At 45.7% G+C, this 25,114-nt stretch overlaps 1 protein-coding gene across 1 annotated transcript; it reads right to left on the bottom strand.

The window, feature by feature from the left end:
* Positions 1 to 1,893: 1,893 nt before the first annotated feature.
* Positions 1,894 to 24,914, bottom strand: gpc2 (glypican 2; the record flags this gene model as incomplete). The annotated part of the gene is made up of 8 exons (XM_067456731.1): positions 24,641 to 24,914; positions 22,541 to 22,699; positions 21,786 to 21,920; positions 17,020 to 17,195; positions 10,115 to 10,195; positions 9,722 to 9,887; positions 9,146 to 9,276; positions 1,894 to 2,052 (listed from the first exon to the last, which is right to left on the bottom strand). Coding segments are annotated over exons 1-8 (1,140 nt in total), but the record flags the coding sequence as incomplete, so codon positions are not given.
* Between the last annotated feature and the right edge of the window lie 200 nt (positions 24,915 to 25,114).

Genomic DNA, 25,114 nt, shown 5'->3' with positions numbered 1-25,114 from the left:
TTTCAGCATGCCATATGAATATCATTTCATGGGTTTTATTTTTTTCAAATGCCAAATAATCGAAAGGCTCACGTTTACAAGCCAGCGTCATTATAGTAATCTATTGGTTAGCGTTTTACATAATCTATTTGATACTTCAGTTCAGTGTTTGAGTGGTCGGTAATCACCGTAACAAGCAGGACAGCATCGGTCGGGCACGCCTCCTTCAGCTCACGCCGACGAGCAAACGCTGGTCACATGTTGATCCTCGTCCTGCCTTTAATCACATCACTTCTTCCTTTCCTCTTATTGCTTTCCTCCAACAAAACCTTTTCTTTCTTATTTGTCTGCGCTGCTTTAGACGCGACTATAACATCCGACAAACAAACGATAGTTGGGCTCCACGTCTGAATGTAAGGAAGTGTGTGTGTTGGTGGAAGTGACGTATATGCCGTAAAGCAGTCGAATTTTGTAGTTCTTTTTGTTCTCGGGTTACTACCCGAAACCCGAAGTTTAAAAGTACGATTAAAAACGATACAGACCCCGTCAGGCTATGGCAGACGTGTCATCCAACCTATTGTAAGTCGATGTATCATCACAAGAGTCTTGAAAATATATTATGAAGGTTGAAAAGTTACCTAGTGCTGCTTTAAAACCGAATCATACTTTCAAAGTTTGGCTATGAGTGCACACACTGTGCCGAGGAACCGTCGTCTTCCATTTCGCTATAAACTGAACAGTGTTCAAAAAAAGTTGGAAAACTTCACATGACCCTACAAGACTGACTGCAACAACAAAAACATTTTAAAGAAAGGTAAAAAAATCTTCCACTGACTTTCAAAGCTGCTACAGAAATTACTTTCGACTTTGAAGACTTTGATAGAAATGTAGTAAATTAAATAGTATGATATTTGTCTTTCAAATGTAGTTAAAGTCAAAGTTTCATGAAACAAATAATACTCAAGTAAAGTACAGATACTAAAAAATTGTACTTAAGTAGAGTACTCAAGTAAATGCACTTAGTTACTGTGCACATCTGAGCATAGCTATGGGTCAGGATCATGGGCGTCGGAAGAAAATAAAAAGTGGGTGGGTCCTCTGTCATAATTTTGGTTTTTACTGGAGTAACATTAGATGCTATTTACATTAAATACAAATATACTGACATTTACTAAACGATTGATTGGGTCAGACAAATCAGAAATCACTGAGGACATCAGTAAATCATTTACTGTGGCTATAGTGTAGGTGTAAGATGCATATCATCAAGTTTTGACGCAAATTCGAACTTGCTCGACTCCCTTTTCCCATCACATATCAGATCGGAGAGGCATTTATTTTCAATAAAAAATTTGAAAATATTAGAAAAGTGGAAATAAAGCATCTAACGTGTTTAATAATAAGTGTTTCTCGGTTAGGGGTAAACAGACATGTGTTGAATTAGACATGATAAAAGTGGGTGCGTCCAATATCATTGGTGATAAAAAAAAGTGGGCGGGTCCAATAGTATTGGTTGTAAAAAGTGGGTGGGTCCAATATCATTTGTCGTAAAAAGTGGGTGGGTCCAATATCATTGGTCGTAAAAAGTGTGTGGGTCCAATATCATTGGTGATAAAAAAGTGGGCGGGTCCAATATTATTGGTTGTAAAAAGAGGGCGGGTCCAATAGTATTGGTTGTAAAAAGTGGGTGGGTCCAATATCATTGGTGATAAAAAAAGTGGGCGGGTCCAATATTATTGGTTGTAAAAAGTGGGTGGGTCCAATATCATTGGTGATAAAAAAGTGGGCGGGTCCAATATTATTGGTTGTAAAAAGTGGGCGGGTTTTCCCACACACACACACAATGGTTCCGACGCCCATGGGTCAGTTAGCACATCAGTATAATGGTTCTGAGGTCATGGTCTCTGGGCTCACCAGGCGGTCCAGGTTGGTTCCTGATGCAGTGGTAGGGTTAGGGTTGGGCTTCTCCTCAGCCCTGTAGGTTCTGAAGGCCGGATTGCCATCGCCTCTCCCTCTCGAAGAGCGTTTGGTCCTGACTGGAGTCGGACGAGGAATCCCACAGCCCTGAAACACCTGGAGAGAACACAAGCACATCACATGAATTTACATCAGCTCTGAATGTACATTTCCTGAAGAAAATCTGAGTGATGTTTGCAGTGGCCAAACTCGGGACCTGGTTGCTACTTTGTGTTTCTCACCCGAAACAAAAGAGACCATTCCCATGTCTGTAGGATGCTCTGGTGCGGAGATATGGCTTATTCATGTGTTTGTATGGTTGCTAGGGAACTTTTTATGGTTGCTATGGTGTGCTTAAACAGTGTACCCTACACTGCTGGCATGTTTTTAGCAAAATATTAATACTATTAGCATTATGCTAACACAATTAACATTTAGCTAATTTAATGCTAACACGATTTGTGCTGTTCTCTATGAACATTCAGCATTTATTTTATGATTCTTTTAAAAGGTGGTCGTCAAGTGACCCTTTCTGTTCAAAGTTGGGTACTGCACATAATATTGTCCTTATATGATGACATCACAAACGTGAGCCTAGTTTCAGCAGCAGCAGAGAAGAGCATGCGGTCATGGCTTCTATCGCTCCTCAAATTTAAGTTGTTTTGAAGGCACTTTCGGTATGTACAGGATGCTACATCATTATTTCTATGCATATTTACTTTAAATTGTTATATCATATGTCAAATGTGGATTTCTTCTTTATTTTGTGAATTGTAAGACCAATTTCTGATATAGTTAATGCTAACTATGTGATGTAAAGAGCCTTCGTTGTGTTATATGAACATGTAGACGCTGTACATTTACAGTAGAATTCTGTATTTTGTATTTCTACAGTTTTACGTTATTGCTTGGGCAACAGTAAAGCTTGAAAATCAATCCCTGTGTCTGTTGTCTTTGGGAGGCGTTATCTGACTGCGTACTCAAGCAAGGCGTTTGAGATAAAGGGCAGAACACGATTAGCATGTTGTTAACATGATGTTTACACAAATAGCATGGTTGCTAGGGCATTGCTATGCGGTTGCTAGGGTATTCTAGGTGGTTGCTAGGCGGTTGCTAGGGTGTTCTGGGTGGTTACTAGGGCATTGCTAGGCGGTTGCTATGGTATTTTGGGTGGTTGCCAGGCAGTTGCTAGGGTGTTCTGGGTGGTTGCTAGCATGTTGTTAAATGGTTGCTAAGGTATTCTGGGTGTTTGCTAGGGTGTAGCTAGGTGGTTGCTAGGGTATTCCAGGTGGTTGCCATGAGCTTCTGGGTAGTTGTTATGGTGTTGCTTGGCAGTTGGTCGTTGTCACAGATGGATACTATGGAGAGTTTATAGAGTTCTTAGCATGTTCTTAGCCTGATTTAGCACGTAGCATGTAGCTATTCACTGCTAGCTATGCAGCATGTTGAAAGTCCAGTTTGCTAGCATGAGTATAAAAAAACAGTGTCTCTATGATGTTATAGATATAGGACTTAATAAACTGTTGCAGGGGTACTCAGTTTGGTTGCTATGGAGTGGCTTTGAAGCATCCTATAATGGTACACCAAAAGAAGAGATATAACACACCATTCCCGAATAATCAGCATAATTTGACAATTCATTTGTTGGGTCTAGGACAAAATTAAGCTCTGGTCATCATCACATCACACATCTCAGTATTTGTGTTATTTTTTACCTTATATCAGACGAATCTCATGTAGACTATCAACGGTGTGATCATAGACATATTTACATAGATGCCTCATTCGACCGATCTGCTGAACAGGTGAGAGTGATGACGAATCTCATCTAGTGTTCCCAAAGCCATTACTTCCATCAAAGAGCGTCAAAATAACAGTGTGATCATAGATAGATTTACATAGATGCCTCATTCGACCAATCTGCTGAACAGGTGAGAGTGATGACAAATCTCATCTAGTGTTCCCAAAGCCATTTCTTCCATCAAAGAGCGTCAAAATAACAGTGTGATCATAGACATATTTACATAGATGCCTCATTCGACCGATCTGCTGAACAGGTGAGAGTGATGACGAATCTCATCTAGTGTTCCCAAAGCCATTTCTTCCATCAAAGAGCGTCAAAATAACGGTGTGATCATAGATAGATTTACATAGATGCCTCATCAGAATGATCTGCTGAACAGGTGAGAGCGGTGACGAATCTCATCTAGTGTTCCCAAAGCCATTACTTCCATCAAAGAGCGTCAAAATAACGGTGTGATCATAGATAGATTTACATAGATTCCTCATTCGACTGATCTGCTGAACAGGTGAGAGTGATGACAAATCTCATCTAGTGTTCCCAAAGCCATTACTTCCATCAAAGACCATCAAAATAACGGTGTGATCATAGATATATTTACATAGATGCCTCATCAGACTGATCTGCTGAACCGGTGAGAGTGATGACGAATCTCATCTAGTGTTCCCAAAGCAATTTCTTCCATCAAAGAGCATCAAAATGACGGTGTGATCATAGATAGATTTGCATAGATGCCTCATCAGACTGATCTGCTGAACAGGTGAGAGTGATGACGAATCTCATCTAGTGTTCCCAAAGCCATTACTTCCATCAAAGAGCATCAAAATAACGGTGTGATCATAGATAGATTTACATAGATGCCTCATCAGACTGATCTGCTGAACAGGTGAGAGTGATGACGAATCTCATCTAGTGTTCCCAAAGCCATTTCTTCCATCAAAGAGCGTCAAAATAACGGTGTGATCATAGATAGATTTACATAGAGTCCTCATCAGACTGATCTGCTTGACAGGTGAGAGTGATGACGAATCTCATCTAGTGTTCCCAAAGCCATTTCTTCCATCAAAGAGCATCAAAATAACGGTGTGATCATAGATAGATTTACATAGATGCCTCATCAGACTGATCTGCTGAACAGGTGAGAGTGATGACGAATCTCATCTAGTGTTCCCAAAGCCATTTCTTCCATCAAAGAGCGTCAAAATAACGGTGTGATCATAGATAGATTTACATAGATGCCTCATCAGACTGATCTGCTGAACGGGTGAGAGTGATGACGAATCTCATCTAGTGTTCCCAAAGCCATTTCTTCCATCAAAGACCATCAAAATAACGGTGTGATCATAGATAGATTTACATAGATGCCTCATTCGACCGATCTGCTGAACAGGGTGAGAGCGATGACGAATCTCATCTAGTGTTCCCAAAGCCATTTCTTCCATCAAAGAGTGTCAAAATAATGGTGTGATCATAGATAGATTTACATAGATGCCTCACCAGACTGATCTGCTGAACAGGTGAGAGCGATGACGAATCTCATCTAGTGTTCCCAAAGCCATTTCTTCCATCAAAGAGCGTCAAAATAACAGTGTGATCATAGACATATTTACATAGATGCCTCATTCGCCCGATCTGCTGAACAGATGAGAGTGATGACGAATCTCATCTAGTGTTCCCAAAGCCATTTCTTCCATCAAAGAGCGTCAAAATAACGGTGTGATCATAGATAGATTTACATAGATGCCTCATCAGAATGATCTGCTGAACAGGTGAGAGCGGTGACGAATCTAATCTAGTGTTCCCAAAGCCATTACTTCCATCAAAGAGCGTCAAAATAACGGTGTGATCATAGATAGATTTACATAGATGCCTCATCAGACTGATCTGCTGAACGGGTGAGAGTGATGACGAATCTCATCTAGTGTTCCCAAAGCCATTTCTTCCATCAAAGAGCGTCAAAATAACGGTGTGATCATAGATAGATTTACATAGATGCCTCATTCGACCGATCTGCTGAACAGGTGAGAGTGATGACAAATCTCATCTAGTGTTCCCAAAGCCATTACTTCCATCAAAGAGCGTCAAAATAACGGTGTGATCATAGATAGATTTACATAGATGCCTCATCAGACTGATCTGCTGAACCGGTGAGAGTGATGACGAATCTCATCTAGTGTTCCCAAAGCCATTTCTTCCATCAAAGAGCATCAAAATAACGGTGTGATCATAGATATATTTACATAGATGCCTCATCAGACTGATCTGCTGAACCGGTGAGAGTGATGACGAATCTCATCTAGTGTTCCCAAAGCCATTTCTTCCATCAAAGAGCATCAAAATAACGGTGTGATCATATATAGATTTACATAGATGCCTCATCAGACTGATCTGCTGAACAGGTGAGAGTGATGACGAATCTCATCTAGTGTTCCCAAAGCCATTTCTTCCATCAAAGAGCATCAAAATAACGGTGTGATCATATATAGATTTACATAGATGCCTCATCAGACTGATCTGCTGAACAGGTGAGAGTGATGACGAATCTCATCTAGTGTTCCCAAAGCCATTACTTCCATCAAAGAGCATCAAAATAACGGTGTGATCATAGATAGATTTACATAGATGCCTCATCAGACTGATCTGCTGAACAGGTGAGAGTGATGACGAATCTCATCTAGTGTTCCCAAAGCCATTTCTTCCATCAAAGAGCGTCAAAATAACGGTGTGATCATAGATAGATTTACATAGAGTCCTCATCAGACTGATCTGCTTGACAGGTGAGAGTGATGACGGATCTCATCTAGTGTTCCCAAAGCCATTTCTTCCATCAAAGAGCATCAAAATAACGGTGTGATCATAGATGGATTTACATAGATGCCTCATCAGACTGATCTGCTGAACGGGTGAGAGTGATGACGAATCTCATCTAGTGTTCCCAAATCCATTTCTTCCATCAAAGAGCATCAAAATAACGGTGTGATCATAGAGATATTTACATAGATGCCTCATCAGACTGATCTGCTGAACCGGTGAGAGTGATGACGAATCTCATCTAGTGTTCCCAAAGCCATTTCTTCCATCAAAGACCATCAAAATAACGGTGTGATCATAGATAGATTTACATAGATGCCTCATTCGACCGATCTGCTGAACAGGGTGAGAGCGATGACGAATCTCATCTAGTGTTCCCAAAGCCATTTCTTCCATCAAAGACCATCAAAATAACGGTGTGATCATAGATATATTTACATAGAAGCCTCATCAGACCGATCTGCTGAACGGGTGAGAGCGATGACGAATCTCATCTAGTGTTCCCAAAGCCATTTCTTCCATCAAAGAGTGTCAAAATAATGGTGTGATCATAGATAGATTTACATAGATGCCTCATCAGACTGATCTGCTGAACAGGTGAGAGCGATGACGAATCTCATCTAGTGTTCCCAAAGCCATTTCTTCCATCAAAGACCATCAAAATAACGGTGTGATCATAGATAGATTTACATAGATGCCTCATCAGACTGATCTGCTGAACAGGTGAGAGTGATGACGAATCTCATCTAGTGTTCCCAAAGCCATTACTTCCATCAAAGACCATCAAAATAACAGTGTGATCATAGATAGATTTACATAGATGCCTCATTCGACCGATCTGCTGAACAGGGTGAGAGCGATGACGAATCTCATCTAGTGTTCCCAAAGCCATTTCTTCCATCAAAGACCATCAAAATAACGGTGTGATCATAGAAATATTTACATAGAAGCCTCATCAGACCGATCTGCTGAACGGGTGAGAGTGATGACGAATCTCATCTAGTGTTCCCACAGCCATTTCTTCCATCAAAGACCATCAAAATAACAGTGTGATCATAGATAGATTTACATAGATGCCTCATTCGACCAATCTGCTGAACAGGGTGAGAGCGATGACGAATCTCATCTAGTGTTCCCAAAGCCATTTCTTCCATCAAAGACCATCAAAATAACGGTGTGATCATAGATATATTTACATAGAAGCCTCATCAGACCGATCTGCTGAACGGGTGAGAGTGATGACGAATCTCATCTAGTGTTCCCACAGCCATTTCTTCCATCAAAGACCATCAAAATAACAGTGTGATCATAGATAGATTTACATAGATGCCTCATTCGACCAATCTGCTGAACAGGGTGAGAGCGATGACGAATCTCATCTAGTGTTCCCAAAGCCATTTCTTCCATCAAAGACCATCAAAATAACGGTGTGATCATAGATATATTTACATAGAAGCCTCATCAGACTGATCTGCTGAACGGGTGAGAGCGATGACGAATCTCATCCAGTGTTCCCAAAGCCATTTCTTCCATCAAAGAGTGTCAAAATAATGGTGTGATCATAGATAGATTTACATAGATGCCTCATCAGACTGATCTGCTGAACAGGTGAGAGCGATGACGAATCTCATCTAGTGTTCCCAAAGCCATTTCTTCCATCAAAGAGCGTCAAAATAACGGTGTGATCATAGATAGATTTACATAGATGCCTCATCAGACTGATCTGCTGAACAGGTGAGAGCGATGACGAATCTCATCTAGTGTTCCCAAAGCCATTACTTCCATCAAAGAGCGTCAAAATAATGTTGTGATCATAGATAGATTTACATAGATGCCTCATCAGACTGATCTGCTGAACAGGTGAGAGTGATGACGAATCTCATCTAGTGTTCCCAAAGCCATTTCTTCCATCAAAGAGCATCAAAATAACGGTGTGATCATAGATAGATTTACATAGATGCCTCATCAGACTGATCTGCTGAACCGGTGAGAGTGATGACGAATCTCATCTAGTGTTCCCAAAGCCATTTCTTCCATCAAAGAGCGTCAAAATAACGGTGATCATAGATAGATTTACATAGATGCCTCATCAGACTGATCTGCTGAACGGGTGAGAGTGATGACGAATCTCATCTAGTGTTCCCAAAGCCATTTCTTCCATCAAAGACCATCAAAATAACGGTGTGATCATAGATAGATTTACATAGATTCTCATCAGACCGATCTGCTGAACGGGTGAGAGTGATGACGAATCTCATCTAGTGTTCCCAAAGCCATTTCTTCCATCAAAGAGCGTCAAAATAACGGTGTGATCATAGATAGATTTACATAGATGCCTCATCAGACTGATCTGCTGAACAGGTGAGAGTGATGACGAATCTCATCTAGTGTTCCCAAAGCCATTTCTTCCATCAAAGAGCGTCAAAATAACGGTGTGATCATAGATAGATTTACATAGATTCTCACAGACCGATCTGCTGAATGGGTGAGAGTGATGACGAATCTCATCTAGTGTTCCCAAATCCATTACTTCCATCAAAGAGCGTGTGTGTGTGTGTGTGTGTGTGTGTGTGTGTGTGTGTGTGTGTGTGTGTGTACCTTTGCAGAGATGCTGACGCTGTTCTCCTGCATGTACATGATGCCTTCAGAAACCTTCACAGCGATGGAGTCCGCGGCCAGCTCGAAGTGAAACGGCCCGCCGAGCTTCAGCCCCAGCAGCATCAGAGCGTCTACGGTGACACACACACACACACACACACACACACACACACACATCCATTACACACACACACACACACACACACACACATACACACAAACACATCCATTACACACACACATCCATTCCACACACACAAACACACACACACGCACGTCCATTACACACACACATCCATTCCACACACACACACACACACACACATCCATTACACACACAGACACATCCATTCCACACACACACACACACTCCTTCAGCAAGTGTGATGTTAATAAAAGCCTCAATGAATCTCATGTGTCATGTCATGTTTATGTACATTACTGAAGCTAGAAAATGTTGCACACCTTTATTGATTGGATAAACAGGTGAGAATACAAACATCTTGTGCCGACATGAGGGACATTATTGATGAAGAATGATGATTGGTGGGTGAGCGAGATGCTCTTCTTCCTCACCAATGAAATTGTTCCACTCAGAGTCGAGGTCCGCCTGATTGGCCAAGCAGCCCTTCATGACGTTCAGGCACAGCGAATGACAAGGCTTGAGTGAAGGAGAGCCACGACACAGCGGACAGAACCACTGCCGCATCAGCGCACGGACACACTCCGATCCTACAGCCAGCTGCACACACACACACACACCAGCAAAGAACACACACACACACACACACACAAACGTCACCAAGAACACACACACACACACACACACACATCTATTAAACAGTGTGAGCTTTGGGCTGTTAGGAGCGGCTGCCTCAGGCCTCAGGGTTTACGGATCAGCTGCTGTGGCTCTGCTCTGTGTGGTTGTGCGCTGAGGTGTGTGTTGTGAAAGCCGTCATCATTCCTCACCTCTGTGGCCTTCTTCACGATATCTCGACCCGCGGCTAAACCCTGAACCAGCGCGCGCGCCGCAGTCAGCGCTCGAGACACCTGCCAATCACAGCACAGATATACATATATATATACAGGTCCTTCTCAAAAAATTAGCATTTTGTGATAAAGTTCATCATTTTCCATAATGTAATGATAAAAATTAAACTTTCATATATTTTAGATTCATTGCACACCAACTGAAATATTTCAGGTCTTTAATTGTTTTAATACTGATGATTTTGGCATACAGCTCATGAAAACCCAAAAAGAAATCATGAAATCTCAAAAAATTAGCATATCACGAAAAGGTTCTCTAAACGAGCTATTCGCCTTATTCACCTGGCGGCCATTTTGAAAACTCTAACACCGTTGAGGGGTACACAAACCCGGAAGCTGGACTCCGATACGGGACTAATCAGTAGCAGCATTCTGTGTCACTCACTTTCTGCCTGCTGTGTGTAACAAAATCATGCAATGCATCACTGATAATATGTTTATGTATATAGTTTTCTTTTGTTAATGTACAATATACAAGCAGGCCATTTGTATTCCTCCATACCAATAAATGTACATAGTTACCTTTACAAACCTAGACCAGTGTGCCTATCAGTGTTTGAATGACTTATTTCCGACGTTCTGACCAGTTGTAAAGTTATGAAAGACATCATCCATGTGTAATAAAATTGTACTTTATTCTTTATATAAATGGACATTTTATTTCACATATATGAAGAACCAGTAGCTTATACATACACATATCTCCCACATGTAAATTAACTGTATACTGTAAACTATAATACTGATCTGCCCACACTGACACTATATGATAAATTAAAATAAGCTGATAACATCACTGTTTACTCCAGAACGACTGTACAGCCAAATCTAATTCTGCTGCAGTATTGTCCTGTTTAACACTGAAGCTGCTCTGACACAATCGACGTTGGAGAAGAGCGATATAAATAAAGATGACTTGACATGTCTTGCTATTGCTTGACTCTTTTGAACTTCGTCTGCAGTAAAGTGCAGAAATTACGACCAGGATCCCTTCTGATATTTTTTATCCACTCTCGCCGTAGTTTCTTATCCTCTGGGAAACGGTGAAAGGTTTGTCCTCTGTATGATTTTTTCCTGCACTGGGGAACACAGCCGTGCGGTGCCATTGCCACTCAGAGAATCCGCAGCACGAGAATTACCGGAAGTGGAAAGTGAACCCCTCAAGCTCCGTAGACCGTTCGAGGTGAACAAGGCGAATTAACCTAATCATCTGAATCAACTAATTAACTCTAAACACCTGCAAAAGATTCCTGAGGCTTTTAAAAACTCCCAGCCTGGTTCATCACTCCAAATCGTTTTTCTAAAACCACTGGTAAATGGTTTACTGGCCATGGTATTACTGTGATTGGCCTGCCAACTCTCCTGACCTGAACCTCATAGAGAATCTGTGGGATATTGTGAAGAGAAAGTTGAGAGACGCAAGACCCAACACTCTGGATGAGCTTAAGGCCGCTATCGAAGCATCCTGGGCCTCCAGAACACCTCAGCAGTGCCACAGGCTGATCCCCTCCAGAACACCTCAGCAGTGCCACAGGCTGATCCCCTCCAGAACACCTCAGCAGTGCCACAGGCTGATCGCCTCCAGAACACCTCAGCAGTGCCACAGGCTGATCGCCTCCAGAACACCTCAGCAGTGCCACAGGCTGATCGCCTCCAGAACACCTCAGCAGTGCCACAGGCTGATCGCCTCCAGAACACCTCAGCAGTGCCACAGGCTGATCGCCTCCAGAACACCTCAGCAGAGCCACAGGCTGATCGCCTCCAGAACACCTCAGCAGTGCCACAGGCTGATCGCCTCCAGAACACCTCAGCAGTGCCACAGGCTGATCCCCTCCAGAACACCTCAGCAGTGCCACAGGCTGATCGCCTCCAGAACACCTCAGCAGAGCCACAGGCTGATCGCCTCCAGAACACCTCAGCAGTGCCACAGGCTGATCGCCTCCAGAACACCTCAGCAGCGCCACAGGCTGATCGCCTCCAGAACACCTCAGCAGTGCCACAGGCTGATCGCCTCCAGAACACCTCAGTAGCGCCACAGGCTGATCGCCTCCAGAACACCTCAGCAGTGCCACAGGCTGATCGCCTCCAGAACACATCAGCAGTGCCACAGGCTGATCGCCTCCAGAACACCTCAGCAGTGCCACAGGCTGATCCCCTCCAGAACACCTCAGCAGTGCCACAGGCTGATCGCCTCCAGAACACCTCAGCAGAGCCACAGGCTGATCGACTCCAGAACACCTCAGCAGTGCCACAGGCTGATCGCCTCCAGAACACCTCAGTAGTGCCACAGGCTGATCGCCTCCAGAACACCTCAGTAGTGCCACAGGCTGATCGCCTCCAGAACACCTCAGCAGGGCCACAGGCTGATCGCCTCCAGAACACCTCAGCAGAGCCACAGGCTGATCGCCTCCAGAACACCTCAGCAGGGCCACAGGCTGATCGCCTCCAGAACACCTCAGCAGTGCCACAGGCTGATCGCCTCCAGAACACCTCAGCAGAGCCACAGGCTGATCGCCTCCAGAACACCTCAGCAGGGCCACAGGCTGATCGCCTCCAGAACACCTCAGCAGTGCCACAGGCTGATCGCCTCCAGAACACCTCAGCAGGGCCACAGGCTGATCGCCTCCAGAACACCTCAGTAGTGCCACAGGCTGATCGCCTCCAGAACACCTCAGCAGGGCCACAGGCTGATCGCCTCCAGAACACCTCAGTAGTGCCACAGGCTGATCGCCTCCAGAACACCTCAGCAGTGCCACAGGCTGATCGCCTCCAGAACACCTCAGCAGGGCCACAGGCTGATCGCCTCCAGAACACCTCAGCAGAGCCACAGGCTGATCGCCTCCAGAACACCTCAGCAGTGCCACAGGCTGATCGCCTCCAGAACACCTCAGCAGTGCCACAGGCTGATCGCCTCCAGAACACCTCAGCAGTGCCACAGGCTGATCGCCTCCAGAACACCTCAGCAGTGCCACAGGCTGATCGCCTCCAGAACACCTCAGTAGTGCCACAGGCTGATCGCCTCCAGAACACCTCAGCAGTGCCACAGGCTGATCGCCTCCAGAACACCTCAGCAGTGCCACAGGCTGATCGCCTCCAGAACACCTCAGCAGTGCCACAGGCTGATCGCCTCCAGAACACCTCAGCAGTGCCACAGGCTGATCGCCTCCAGAACACCTCAGCAGTGCCACAGGCTGATCGCCTCCAGAACACCTCAGCAGTGCCACAGGCTGATCGCCTCCAGAACACCTCAGCAGTGCCACAGGCTGATCGCCTCCAGAACACCTCAGCAGTGCCACAGGCTGATCGCCTCCAGAACACCTCAGCAGTGCCACAGGCTGATCGCCCCCAGAACACCTCAGCAGTGCCACAGGCTGATCGCCTCCAGAACACCTCAGCAGCGCCACAGGCTGATCGCCTCCAGAACACCTCAGCAGTGCCACAGGCTGATCGCCTCCAGAACACCTCAGCAGTGCCACAGGCTGATTGCCTCCAGAACACCTCAGCAGCGCCACAGGCTGATCGCCTCCAGAACACCTCAGCAGTGCCACAGGCTGATTGCCTCCAGAACACCTCAGCAGCGCCACAGGCTGATCGCCTCCAGAACACCTCAGCAGCGCCACAGGCTGATCGCCCCCAGAACACCTCAGCAGCGCCACAGGCTGATTGCCTCCAGAACACCTCAGCAGTGCCACAGGCTGATCGCCCCCAGAACACCTCAGCAGCGCCACAGGCTGATCGCCCCCAGAACACCTCAGCAGCGCCACAGGCTGATCGCCCCCAGAACACCTCAGCAGCGCCACAGGCTGATCGCCTCCAGAACACCTCAGCAGCGCCACAGGCTGATCGCCTCCAGAACACCTCAGCAGTGCCACAGGCTGATCGCCTCCAGAACACCTCAGCAGTGCCACAGGCTGATCGCCTCCAGAACACCTCAGCAGTGCCACAGGCTGATCGCCTCCAGGCCACGCCGCACTGAAGCAGTCATTTCTGCAAAAGGATTTCCCACCAAGTATTGAGTGCAGAACTGAACATAATTATTTGAAGGGTGACTTTTTTCTGTATTAAAAACACTTTTATTTTATTGGTCGGATGAAATATGCTAATTTTTGAGACAGGAATTTTGGGTTTTCATGAGCTGAATGCCAAAATCATCAGAATTAAAACAATAAAAGACATAAAATATTTCAGTTGGAGTGCAATGAATCTAAAATATATGAAAGTATAATTTTTATCATTACATTATGGAAAATAATGAACTTTATCACAATATTTTTTGAGAAGGACCTGTATATATATATATATATATATATATATATATATATATATATATATATATATATATATATATATATATATATATAGAGAGAGAGAGAGAGAGAGAGAGAGAGAGAGAGAGAGAGAGAGAGAGAGAGAGAGAGAGAGAGAGAGAGAGAGAGAGAGAGAGAGGAGACACCTGCCAATCACAGCACAGATTTATATATATATATATATATATATATATATAGATAGATAGATAGAGACAGAGAGAGAGAGAGAGAGAGAGGAGACACCTGCCAATCACAGCACAGATATATCAATCAATCAACTTTATGTATATAGCGCTTTTACAATCACGATTGTGTCAGAGCAGCTTCAGTGTTAAACAGGACAATACTGCGACAAAATTAGATTTGGCTGTACAGTCGTTCTGGAGAAAACAGTGATGTTATCAGCTTATTTTAATTTATCATATAGCGACAATGTTGGCATATCAGTATTATAATTATATATATATATATATTAAATGGCAAAGCATTACGCTGGGCGGAAACGCTGTATGCACAAGATAACCCAGTTTTGTGTTCCAAGTCAAGCTTTGTGGCCCATTTCGAGGATGTGTTCGGGAAACCTGCCTGGGATGCGTTTGAAACAAAAACCATTTGAAACAAAATAACCTGTCAATTAATGAGTATGCTCTACAGTTTCGGACCTTGGCCGCCGCCAGCGGATGGAATGAACAAGCATTGTTGACCACTTATCGTCAAGGGTTGGATCACCGTGTGCATCTCGCTGCATACGAGGATGCCATTGGGCTTGAGCGTTTCATACAACTGTCCATCCACGGTGCCACTCGTATGCAGTCATGTATAGAAGAACACCAGGGCCAGTTCATGAGCCTTCGACCAGCTCAAGAACGCCTTCACCACTGCTCCTCTCCTGGTAAATCCAGATCCCAGGAAGGCGTTCGTCGTCGAGGTTGATGCCTCCACCGCCGGAGCGGGAGCACAACAGCAGCAACAGCAGGGGACCCCGAGTCGACTCCATCCATGTGCCTTCTTCTCCCGGAAGTTCAACCCGGCGGAGGTCAATTACGACATCGGAAACCATAAGTTACTGGCCATCAAGCTCGCCTTAAAGGAGTGGAGGCATTGGCTGGAGGGAGCTCAACACCCCTTCATCGTGTTAGCCGATCATAAGAACCTTGAGTATCTCCGAGACGCCAAGCCACTGAACCCTCGTCTAGCTAGATGGGCACTCTTCTTCACGAGATTCAATTTCACTATATCATATCGTCCAGGCTCCAAGAATGTCAAGGCCGACGTCTTGTCCCCTTTCCATGGCCCTGAGGAAAACCCTGAAAGCTCCGAGCCCATCCTACCTGAGAAGCTCTTCCTCCATCCCATCACCTGGTCTGAGGAGACGATGCCGCCCGCCAATGCTTCTACTCCCACTCAGCCGGGTTGTCCCCGAGGACTCCAGTACATCACCCGCTCACAACGCACTCCCTTGGTTCACTCCGCTCACAGATCGTTGGGCACTGGCCACCCAGGGGCCAATGAAACCCTCTCGCTGCTACGCGAACGCTTCTGGTGGCCCAACATGGCAGCGGATGTGAGAAGGTAAGTGAGAGGGTGTCGAGATTGGGCCATCTCAAAGAGTCCCCGGCACCTCACTGCCGGTAAGCTGCTTCCTCTGCTCGTTCCCAATCGGCCATGGTCACACCTAGGGGTGGACTTTATCACTGACCTGCCTGAGTCCGATGGCCATACCTGTGTCTTAGTAATTGTGGATAGATTCTCCAAGTCATGTCGTCTGATTCCTCTAAAAGGGTTACCCACTGCCATGGAAACCGCAGAGTTAATGTTTAATGTCATTTTCAGATATTTTGGGATTCCTGAGGATATTGTGTCAGATCGAGGAACCCAGTTCATCTCCAGAGTACTGCGTACGACCCTACGCAGACGTAAGCCGACCTTCGTCGCTCTGCCACGCCCTTCTTCCAGCCCGGGCAAAAGGTTTGGCTATCAACCAGGGACATCAGGCTACGTCTGCCCTGCAGGAAGCTGAGTCCCAGATGAATTGGTCCCTTCCCCATAGTGAAGCAGATCAACCCTGTCACGTACCAACTACACCTCCCTCCTGAATTCAAGATCCACCCCACGTTTCATGTTTCCCTCCTGAAACCTCACTTTCCCTCTGTTTCTCCCACCACAGAGCCTGGCGTGGAAGAGGAATGTCATCATCATCCCAAGAACACTCTCTGCACTATTCTCCACTCTGCTCACTCAACTGGTTCAATAAACACCTCATATAACACCTTCGTCTCCGCAGTTCTGTACCATAACATAAATAGAGAGAGAGACACCTGCCAATCACAGCACACATATACATAATATATATATATATATATATATATATATATATATATAGAGAGAGAGAGAGAGAGAGAGAGAGAGAGAGAGAGAGAGAGAGAGAGAGACCTCACAGAGGTGAGAGACAATCACAGCACAGATATTATCATGATGGTTATTATAGGAATGATGGCGTGATGTGGTTTCTGTTACCTGTGTGTGCAGTTTATGCGGCAGGTCTCCAAACGGCTGCAGTTGCTCGGCGTGTTTGCTCACACACTCCAGATAATCCTCAGAGAACTGATACTGAGGGTTAACCAGAGACAACATGAGCTCCACCAGACCTGCCCAGAACTCAGCCAGAACATCAGACAGACTCACGGCACCGCCTGCAGACAGACAGATCAGACAGACAGATCAGAGAGATCAGCCAGAACATCAGACAGACTCACAGCACCGCCTGCAGACAGACAGATCAGACAGACAGATCAGAGAGATCAGCCAGAACATCAGACAGACTCACAGCACCGCCTGCAGACAGACAGATCAGACAGACATATCAGAGAGATCAGCCAGAACATCAGACAGACTCACGGCTCCGCCTGCAGACAGACAGATCAGACAGACAGATCAGAGAGATCAGCCAGAACATCAGACAGACTCACGGCTCCGCCTGCAGACAGACAGATCAGACAGACTGATCAGAGAGATCAGACAGCTCAGAGAGATCAGACAGATCAGAGCGAAAGATCAGACAGACTCACGGCACCGCCTGCAAACAGACAGATCAGACAGACAGATCAGAGAGAGATCAGACAGATCAGCCAGACAGATCAGAGAGAGATCAGACAGATCAGACAGACAGACAGCTCAGAGAGATCAGACAGACAGATCAGACAGACAGACAGACAGACAGACAGACAGATCAAAGAGATAAGACAGACAGATCTGACAGACAGATCAGAGAGATCAGACAGACAGACAGACAGACAGACAGACAGACAGATCAGAGAGATCAGATCAGACAGATGAGAGAGATCAGACAGATCAGAAAGAAAAACAGACAGACAGACAGATCGATAGATCAGACAGATCAGAGAGATCAGACAGACAGATCAGATCAGACAGATCAGAGAGACAATCAGACAGACAGACAGACAGATCAGAGAGACAGACAAACAGACAGACAGAAAGATCAGACAGATCAGACAGACAGATCAGAAAGACAGATCAGACAGACAGACAGATCAGAGAGATCAGAAAGACAGATCAGATCAGACAGATCAGAGAGATCAGACAGACAGATCAGAGAGATCAGATGGATCAGAGATATCAGACAGTGAGATCAGACAGACAGACCAGAAAGAAAAACAGGTGGATAGATCACAGATCAGAGAGATCAGACAGACAGATCAGAGAGATCAGACAGACAGATCAGAGAGATCAGATCAGACAGATCAGACAGAGAGATCAGATCAGATCAGACAGAGAGATCAGATCAGAGAGATCAGATCAGACAGATCAGACAGGTCAGACAGACAGATCAGACAGAGAGATCAGATCAGACAGATCAGACAGATCAGACAGACAGATCAGATCAGATCAGATCAGATCAGATCAGATCAGATCAGACAGATCAGACAGATCAGAAAGACAGATCAGACAGACAGATCAGACAGACAGATCAGACAGACAGATAAGATCAGACAGATAAGACAGATCAGACAGACAGATCAGAAAGACAGATCAGACAGATCAAAGAGACAGATCAAACAGACATATCAGATAGACAGATCAAACAGATCAGATCAGACAGATCAGACAGATCAGACAGACAGATCAGATCAGACGGATCAGACAGATCAGACAGAGAGATCAGATCAGACAGATCAGATCAGACAGATCAGACAGACAGACAGATCAGAAAGACAGATCAGACAGATCAAAGAGACAGATCAAACAGACAGATCAGAGAGACAGATCAGACAGACAGACCAGAGAGATCAGATCAGAGAGATCAGATTAGACAGATCATACAGACAGATCAGAGAGACAGATCAGAGAGACAGATCAGACAGATCAAACAGACAGATCAAACAGACAGATCAGACAGATCAGAGAGACAGATCAGACAGACAGATCAGACAGACAGATCAGACAGACAGATCAGACAGACAGACAGATCAGAGAGATCAGACAGACAGATCAGACAGATCAGACAGATCAGACAGATCAGACAAAGAGATCAGACAGACAGACCAGACAGACAGACAGCCAGACAGGTGAATAGATCAGAGAGATCAGACAGACAGATCAGAGAGATCAGACAGATCAGACAGACAGATCAGAGATCAGATCAGACAGATCAGACAGATCAGACAGACAGATCAGATCAGACAGAGAGATCAGATCAGATCAGAGAGATCAGACAGATCAGACAGAGAGATCAGATCAGATCAGATCAGATCAGACAGAGAGATCAGATCAGACAGAGAGATCAGATCAGACAGAGAGATCAGATCAGATCAGATCAGAGAGATCAGATCAGAGAGAAAGATCAGACAAATCAGACAGAGAGATCAGATCAGACAGATCAGACAGATCAGATCAGACAGAGAGATCAGATCAGATCAGAGAGATCAGACAGATCAGACAGACAGATCCGATCAGAGAGATCAGATCAGAGAGATCAGACAGATCAGACAGACAGATCAAACAGAGAGATCAGATCAGAGAGATCAGATCAGACAGATCAGACAGATCAGACAGACAGATCAGACAGAGAGATCAGATCAGACAGATCAGAGAGATCAGATCAGACAGATCAGAGAGATCAGGCAGATCAGACAGACAGATCAGATCAGACAGATCAGACAGACAGATCAGAAAGACAGATCAGACAGATCAAAGAGACAGACATTACAGACAGATCAGATAGACAGATCAAACAGATCAGATCAGACAGATCAGACAGACAGATCAGATCAGACGGATCAGACAGATCAGAGAGATCAGACAGATCAGACAGATCAGAGAGATCAGACAGATCAGACAGACAGATCAGACAGAGAGATCAGATCAGAGAGATCAGACAGATCAGACAGACAGATCAAACAGAGAGATCAGATCAGACAGATCAGAGAGATCAGACAGATCAGATCAGACAGATCAGATCAGACAGATCAGACAGACAGATCAGAAAGACAGATCAGACAGATCAAAGAGACAGATCAATCAGACAGATCAGATAGACAGATTAAACAGATCAGATCAGATCAGATCAGACAGATCAGACAGACAGATCAGATCAGACGGATCAGACAGATCAGACAGAGAGATCAGATCAGACAGATCAGAGAGATCAGACAGACAGATCAGATCAGACAGATCAGACAGACAGATCAGACAGATCAAAGAGACAGATCAAACAGACAGATCAGAGAGACAGATCAGACAGACAGATCAGAGAGATCAGATCAGAGAGATCAGATCATAGAGATCAGATCATAGAGATCAGATTAGACAGATCATACAGACAGATCAGAGAGACAGATCAGAGAGACAGATCAGACAGATCAAAGAGACAGATCAAAGAGACAGATCAGAGAGACAGATCAGACAGATCAGACAGATCAGACAGACAGATCAGACAGATCAGACAGATCAGAGAGACAGATCAGACAGACAGATCGGAGATCAGACAGACAGATCAGACAGACAGACAGATCTGAGAGATCAGACAGACAGATCAGAGAGATCAGACAGATCAGAGATATCAGACAAAGAGATCAGACAGACAGACCAGACAGACAGACAGGTGAATAGATCAGACAGATCAGAGAGATCAGACAGACAGATCAGAGAGATCAGAGAGATCAGACAGATCAGACAGATCAGACAGACAGATCAGATAGATCAGATCAGACAGATCAGACAGACAGATCAGAGAGACAGATCAGATCAGACAGATCAGACAGACAGATCAGAGAGACAGATCAGATCAGACAGATCAGAGAGACAGATCAGACAGATCAGAGAGACAGATCAGACAGATCAGAGAGATCAGATCAAAGAGACAGACAGACAGACACGCAGACAGACAGATAGACAGACACACAGACACATAGACACACAGACAGACACAGACAGACAGAAAGACAGACAAACACAGACAGGCAGAGAGACAGATAGACAGACACAAAGACATACAGACATACATACACACACACACAAAGAGACAGACACACACACAGACAGAGAGACAGACATGCAGACAGACATACAGACATGTAGACAAACACACACACAGACAGACAGACACACACAGAGACAGACAGAAAAACAGACACCCACACAGACAGACAGACACACACACACACACACACACACAAAGACATCCAGACAGACACGCAGACAGACACACACACAGACAGACAGAAAGACAGACAGACACATACGCAGACAGACACTCAGACAGACAGACACAGAGACAGAGAGACAGACAAACACACAAAGAGACAGACAGACACAGAGACAGACAGACACAGACTAACAGACAGACAGACACACACATACAGAGAGACAGACATGCAGACAGACAGACAGACATGCAGACAAACACACAGACAGACAGACAGACAGACACACAGACAGAAAGACAGACAGACAGACACAAAGACAGACAGACAGACACACACACAAAGAGACAGACACACACACACACACACACACAAAGAGACAGACAAACAGACACCCACATAGGCAGACAGACACACAGACAGACAGAGAGACAGACATGCAAACAGACAGACAGATAGACAGACCGACAGAGACATACATACAGACAGACGCACACAGAGACAGACAGACACATAAAGACACACACAGACAGACACGCAGAAAGATAGACAGACAGACATGCAGACAAACAGACAGACAGACAGACACACACACAAAGATCGGTCTGCTGTGGTACTGACCCGTGTAGAAGCGCCGTAGGTCCGTGAACAGCTGTCTGAACATGTGTGCGTTCTGCGTGAACAGGTGACCGTAGGTCTGCGTGAACATCTCATTCAGCGATCTCTCCGCCACATCCAGCAGCTCCCGGAAAAACTCTGACATCACAGGACAGACAGAAGCCTTATGACATCACAGGACAGACAGAAGCCTTATGACATCACAGGACAGACAGAAGCCTTATGACAACACAGGACAGACAGAAGCCTTATGACATCACAGGACAGACAGAAGCCTTATGATATCACAGGACAGACAGAAGCCTTATGACATCACAGCACAGACAGAAGCCTTATGACATCACAGGACAGACAGAAGCCTTATGACAACACAGGACAGACAGAAGCCTTATGACATCACAGGACAGACAGAAGCCTTATGACATCACAGCACAGACAGAAGCCTTATGATATCACAGGACAGACAGAAGCCTTATGACATCACAGGACAGACAGAAGCCTTATGACATCACAGGACAGACAGAAGCCTTATGACATCACAGGACAGACAGAAGCCTTATGACAACACAGGACAGACAGAAGCCTTATGACATCACAGGACAGACAGAAGCCTTATGACATCACAGCACAGACAGAAGCCTTATGATATCACAGGACAGACAGAAGCCTTATGACAACACAGGACAGACAGAAGCCTTATGACATCACAGGACAGACAGAAGCCTTATGATATCCAGCACATTATCCCGTGACCTCACCGTCCCACTTGCGGTGTCTCTGAGTGAAGGTGGTGAGCAGGAACTGGCTGGAGTCTCGCACCGCAGACAGGAAGTCAGCCTCACTCTGGCGCGCAAGTGTGTCCTCCATCAGACTGGAGCAGCAGGTGTAGTCACGAGGACACAGGTGCAGGTGTTCACCTGCCAACGGGAGACCGCACACACGCACACAACACACACACACACGCACGCACGCACGCACGCACACGCACACGCACACACACACACACACACGCACGCCAACACACACACACACACACACACACACACGTACGCACGCACACACATACACGTGCACACATCCATGCAACACAAACACACACACACACACATACACGCGTACACATGCACGCAACACAAACACACACACACGCACACACAGACACACACACGCATTCACAGACACACACGCACGCACATACATACACGCGCACACATGCACGCAACACACACACGCACACGGTTTGATTCCATCCTAATACATTAAAGAAATCTGCCTGCATATCGTCAGTATCAAAATATATAAACAATATACACAATTCTATATTAAGCCTAATACATCCACCGATCAGGCATAACATTATGACCACCTTCCTAATATTGTGTTGGTCCCCCTGACCCATCGAGGACCCCTGAAGGTGTGCTGTGGTATCTAGCACCAAGATGTTAGCAGCAGATCCTTTAAGTCCTATAAGCTGTGAGGTGGAGTCTCAATGGATTGGACTTGTTTGTTCAGCTCATCCCACAGATGCTCGATTGGATTGAGATCTGGGGAATCTGGAGGCCGAGTCGACGCCTCAAACTGGTTGTTGTGCTCCTCAAACCATTCCTGAAGCGTTTGTGCTTTGTGTCAGGAGCATTATCCTGCTGGAAGAGCCACAGCCACCAGAATACCGTTTCCATCAAAGGCTGAACATGGTCTCAGCAATGCTTAGGTAGGTGGAGCGTGTCAAAGTAACATCCACATGGATGGAGGACCCAAGGTTTCCCAGCAGAACATTGGCCAAAGCATCACACTGCCTCCGCCGGCTCGCCTTCTTCCCATAGTGCATCCTGGGGCCATGTGTTCCCCAGGTAAGCCACACACACACACACACACACACACACACACACACACACACCCTGCCATCCACGTGATGGAGAAGAACACGTGATTCCTCAGACCAGGCCACCTTCTTCCATTGCTCCGTGGTCCAGTTCTGATGCTCACGTGCCACTGTTGGTGCTTTCGGCGGGGTCAGGGGTCAGAGGTCACCCTGACTGGTCCATACGCCTCAAACTGAGCTGCTCTGTGTATTCTGACAGCTTTCAATCAGAACCAGCATTAACTTCTGGAGCAGTTTGATCGGACCCCACGGGCCAGCCTTCGCTCCCCACGGTCATCATTGAGCCTTGGCCGCCCATGACCCTGTGGCCGGTTCTCCACTGGTCCTTCCTTGGAGCACTTTTGATAGATACTGACCACTGCAGACCGGGAACAGCCCACAAGAGCTGCAGTTTTGGAGATGCTCTGACCCAGTCGTCTAGCCGTCACAATCTGGCCAAACTCGCTCAAATCCTTACGCTTGCCCATTTCTCCTGCTTCACACACATCAACTCTGAGGACTAAATGTTCACTTGCTGCCTAATATATCCCACCCACTAACAGGAGCCGCGATGAAGAGATCATCAGTGTTACTCACTTCACCAGACATAATGTTATTTTAATATTAGAAATAGATCATAGTAAGCAGCTGGAACACAGCTAAACAAAATAACATTTCCACAGTAACACTTTCTTAACATTATTTGGATCTTTTTATTTAATTAAACATTGGGCGTTTTTTATTATAATTATTATTCCTGGACTCAAAGTGACTAACAGACAGATGAGGTCTTTGTTACAGCTTCAGCAACACACTCATCAGTCCCGATACAGCACAAACACATGAGCCGGTGTGTGTGTGTGTGTGTGTGTGTGTGTGTGTGTGTGTGTGTGTGTGTGTGTGTGTGTGTGTGTGTGTGTGTGTGTGTGTGTGTGTGTGTGTGTGTGTGTGTGTGTGTGTGTGTGTGTGTGTGTGTGTGTGTGTGTGTGTGTCTCACCGCTGATGCGCGCGTGCGGCGCGGTGTCCAGACTGTGCTTCTCCCCGTAAACCCGGCGTGACTCTCCGCAGCTCCTCGCGCCGCCCGCCGCGCCCCACAGCGAGAACACACACACCAGTTCCACCAGCATCATCTTCACACACACCAGCTTCAGCTTCCTCACACACACACTCCAGCTTCACACACACTCTGATAGTCTCGATCCGCGGCCAACACGAGGAAGAGCGAGTCTGCAGCCTCTCGGCGGAGCGCGTCTCTCTTTGTCCCGGGATGATCTCTCTCTCTCCCTCACACACACACACACACACACACACCCCCACACACACACACACACACACACACACCCCTACCTCCCTAAAGAGCGTGTCTGAACAATAGAAACGCACACACTTTCTCTTTGTCGGATTTTTCACAGTGCGAGCCTTTTATTCAGGCAGATCAGCCGTGTAATTTTAAAGGATAAAAAAAATAAAG

The sequence above is a fragment of the Pseudorasbora parva genome, chromosome 11, assembly GCF_024679245.1.
Source record: "Pseudorasbora parva isolate DD20220531a chromosome 11, ASM2467924v1, whole genome shotgun sequence".
In the NCBI taxonomy this organism is placed as follows: Eukaryota; Metazoa; Chordata; class Actinopteri; order Cypriniformes; family Gobionidae; genus Pseudorasbora; species Pseudorasbora parva.
This window is presented reverse-complemented; position numbering and strand designations above follow the sequence as displayed.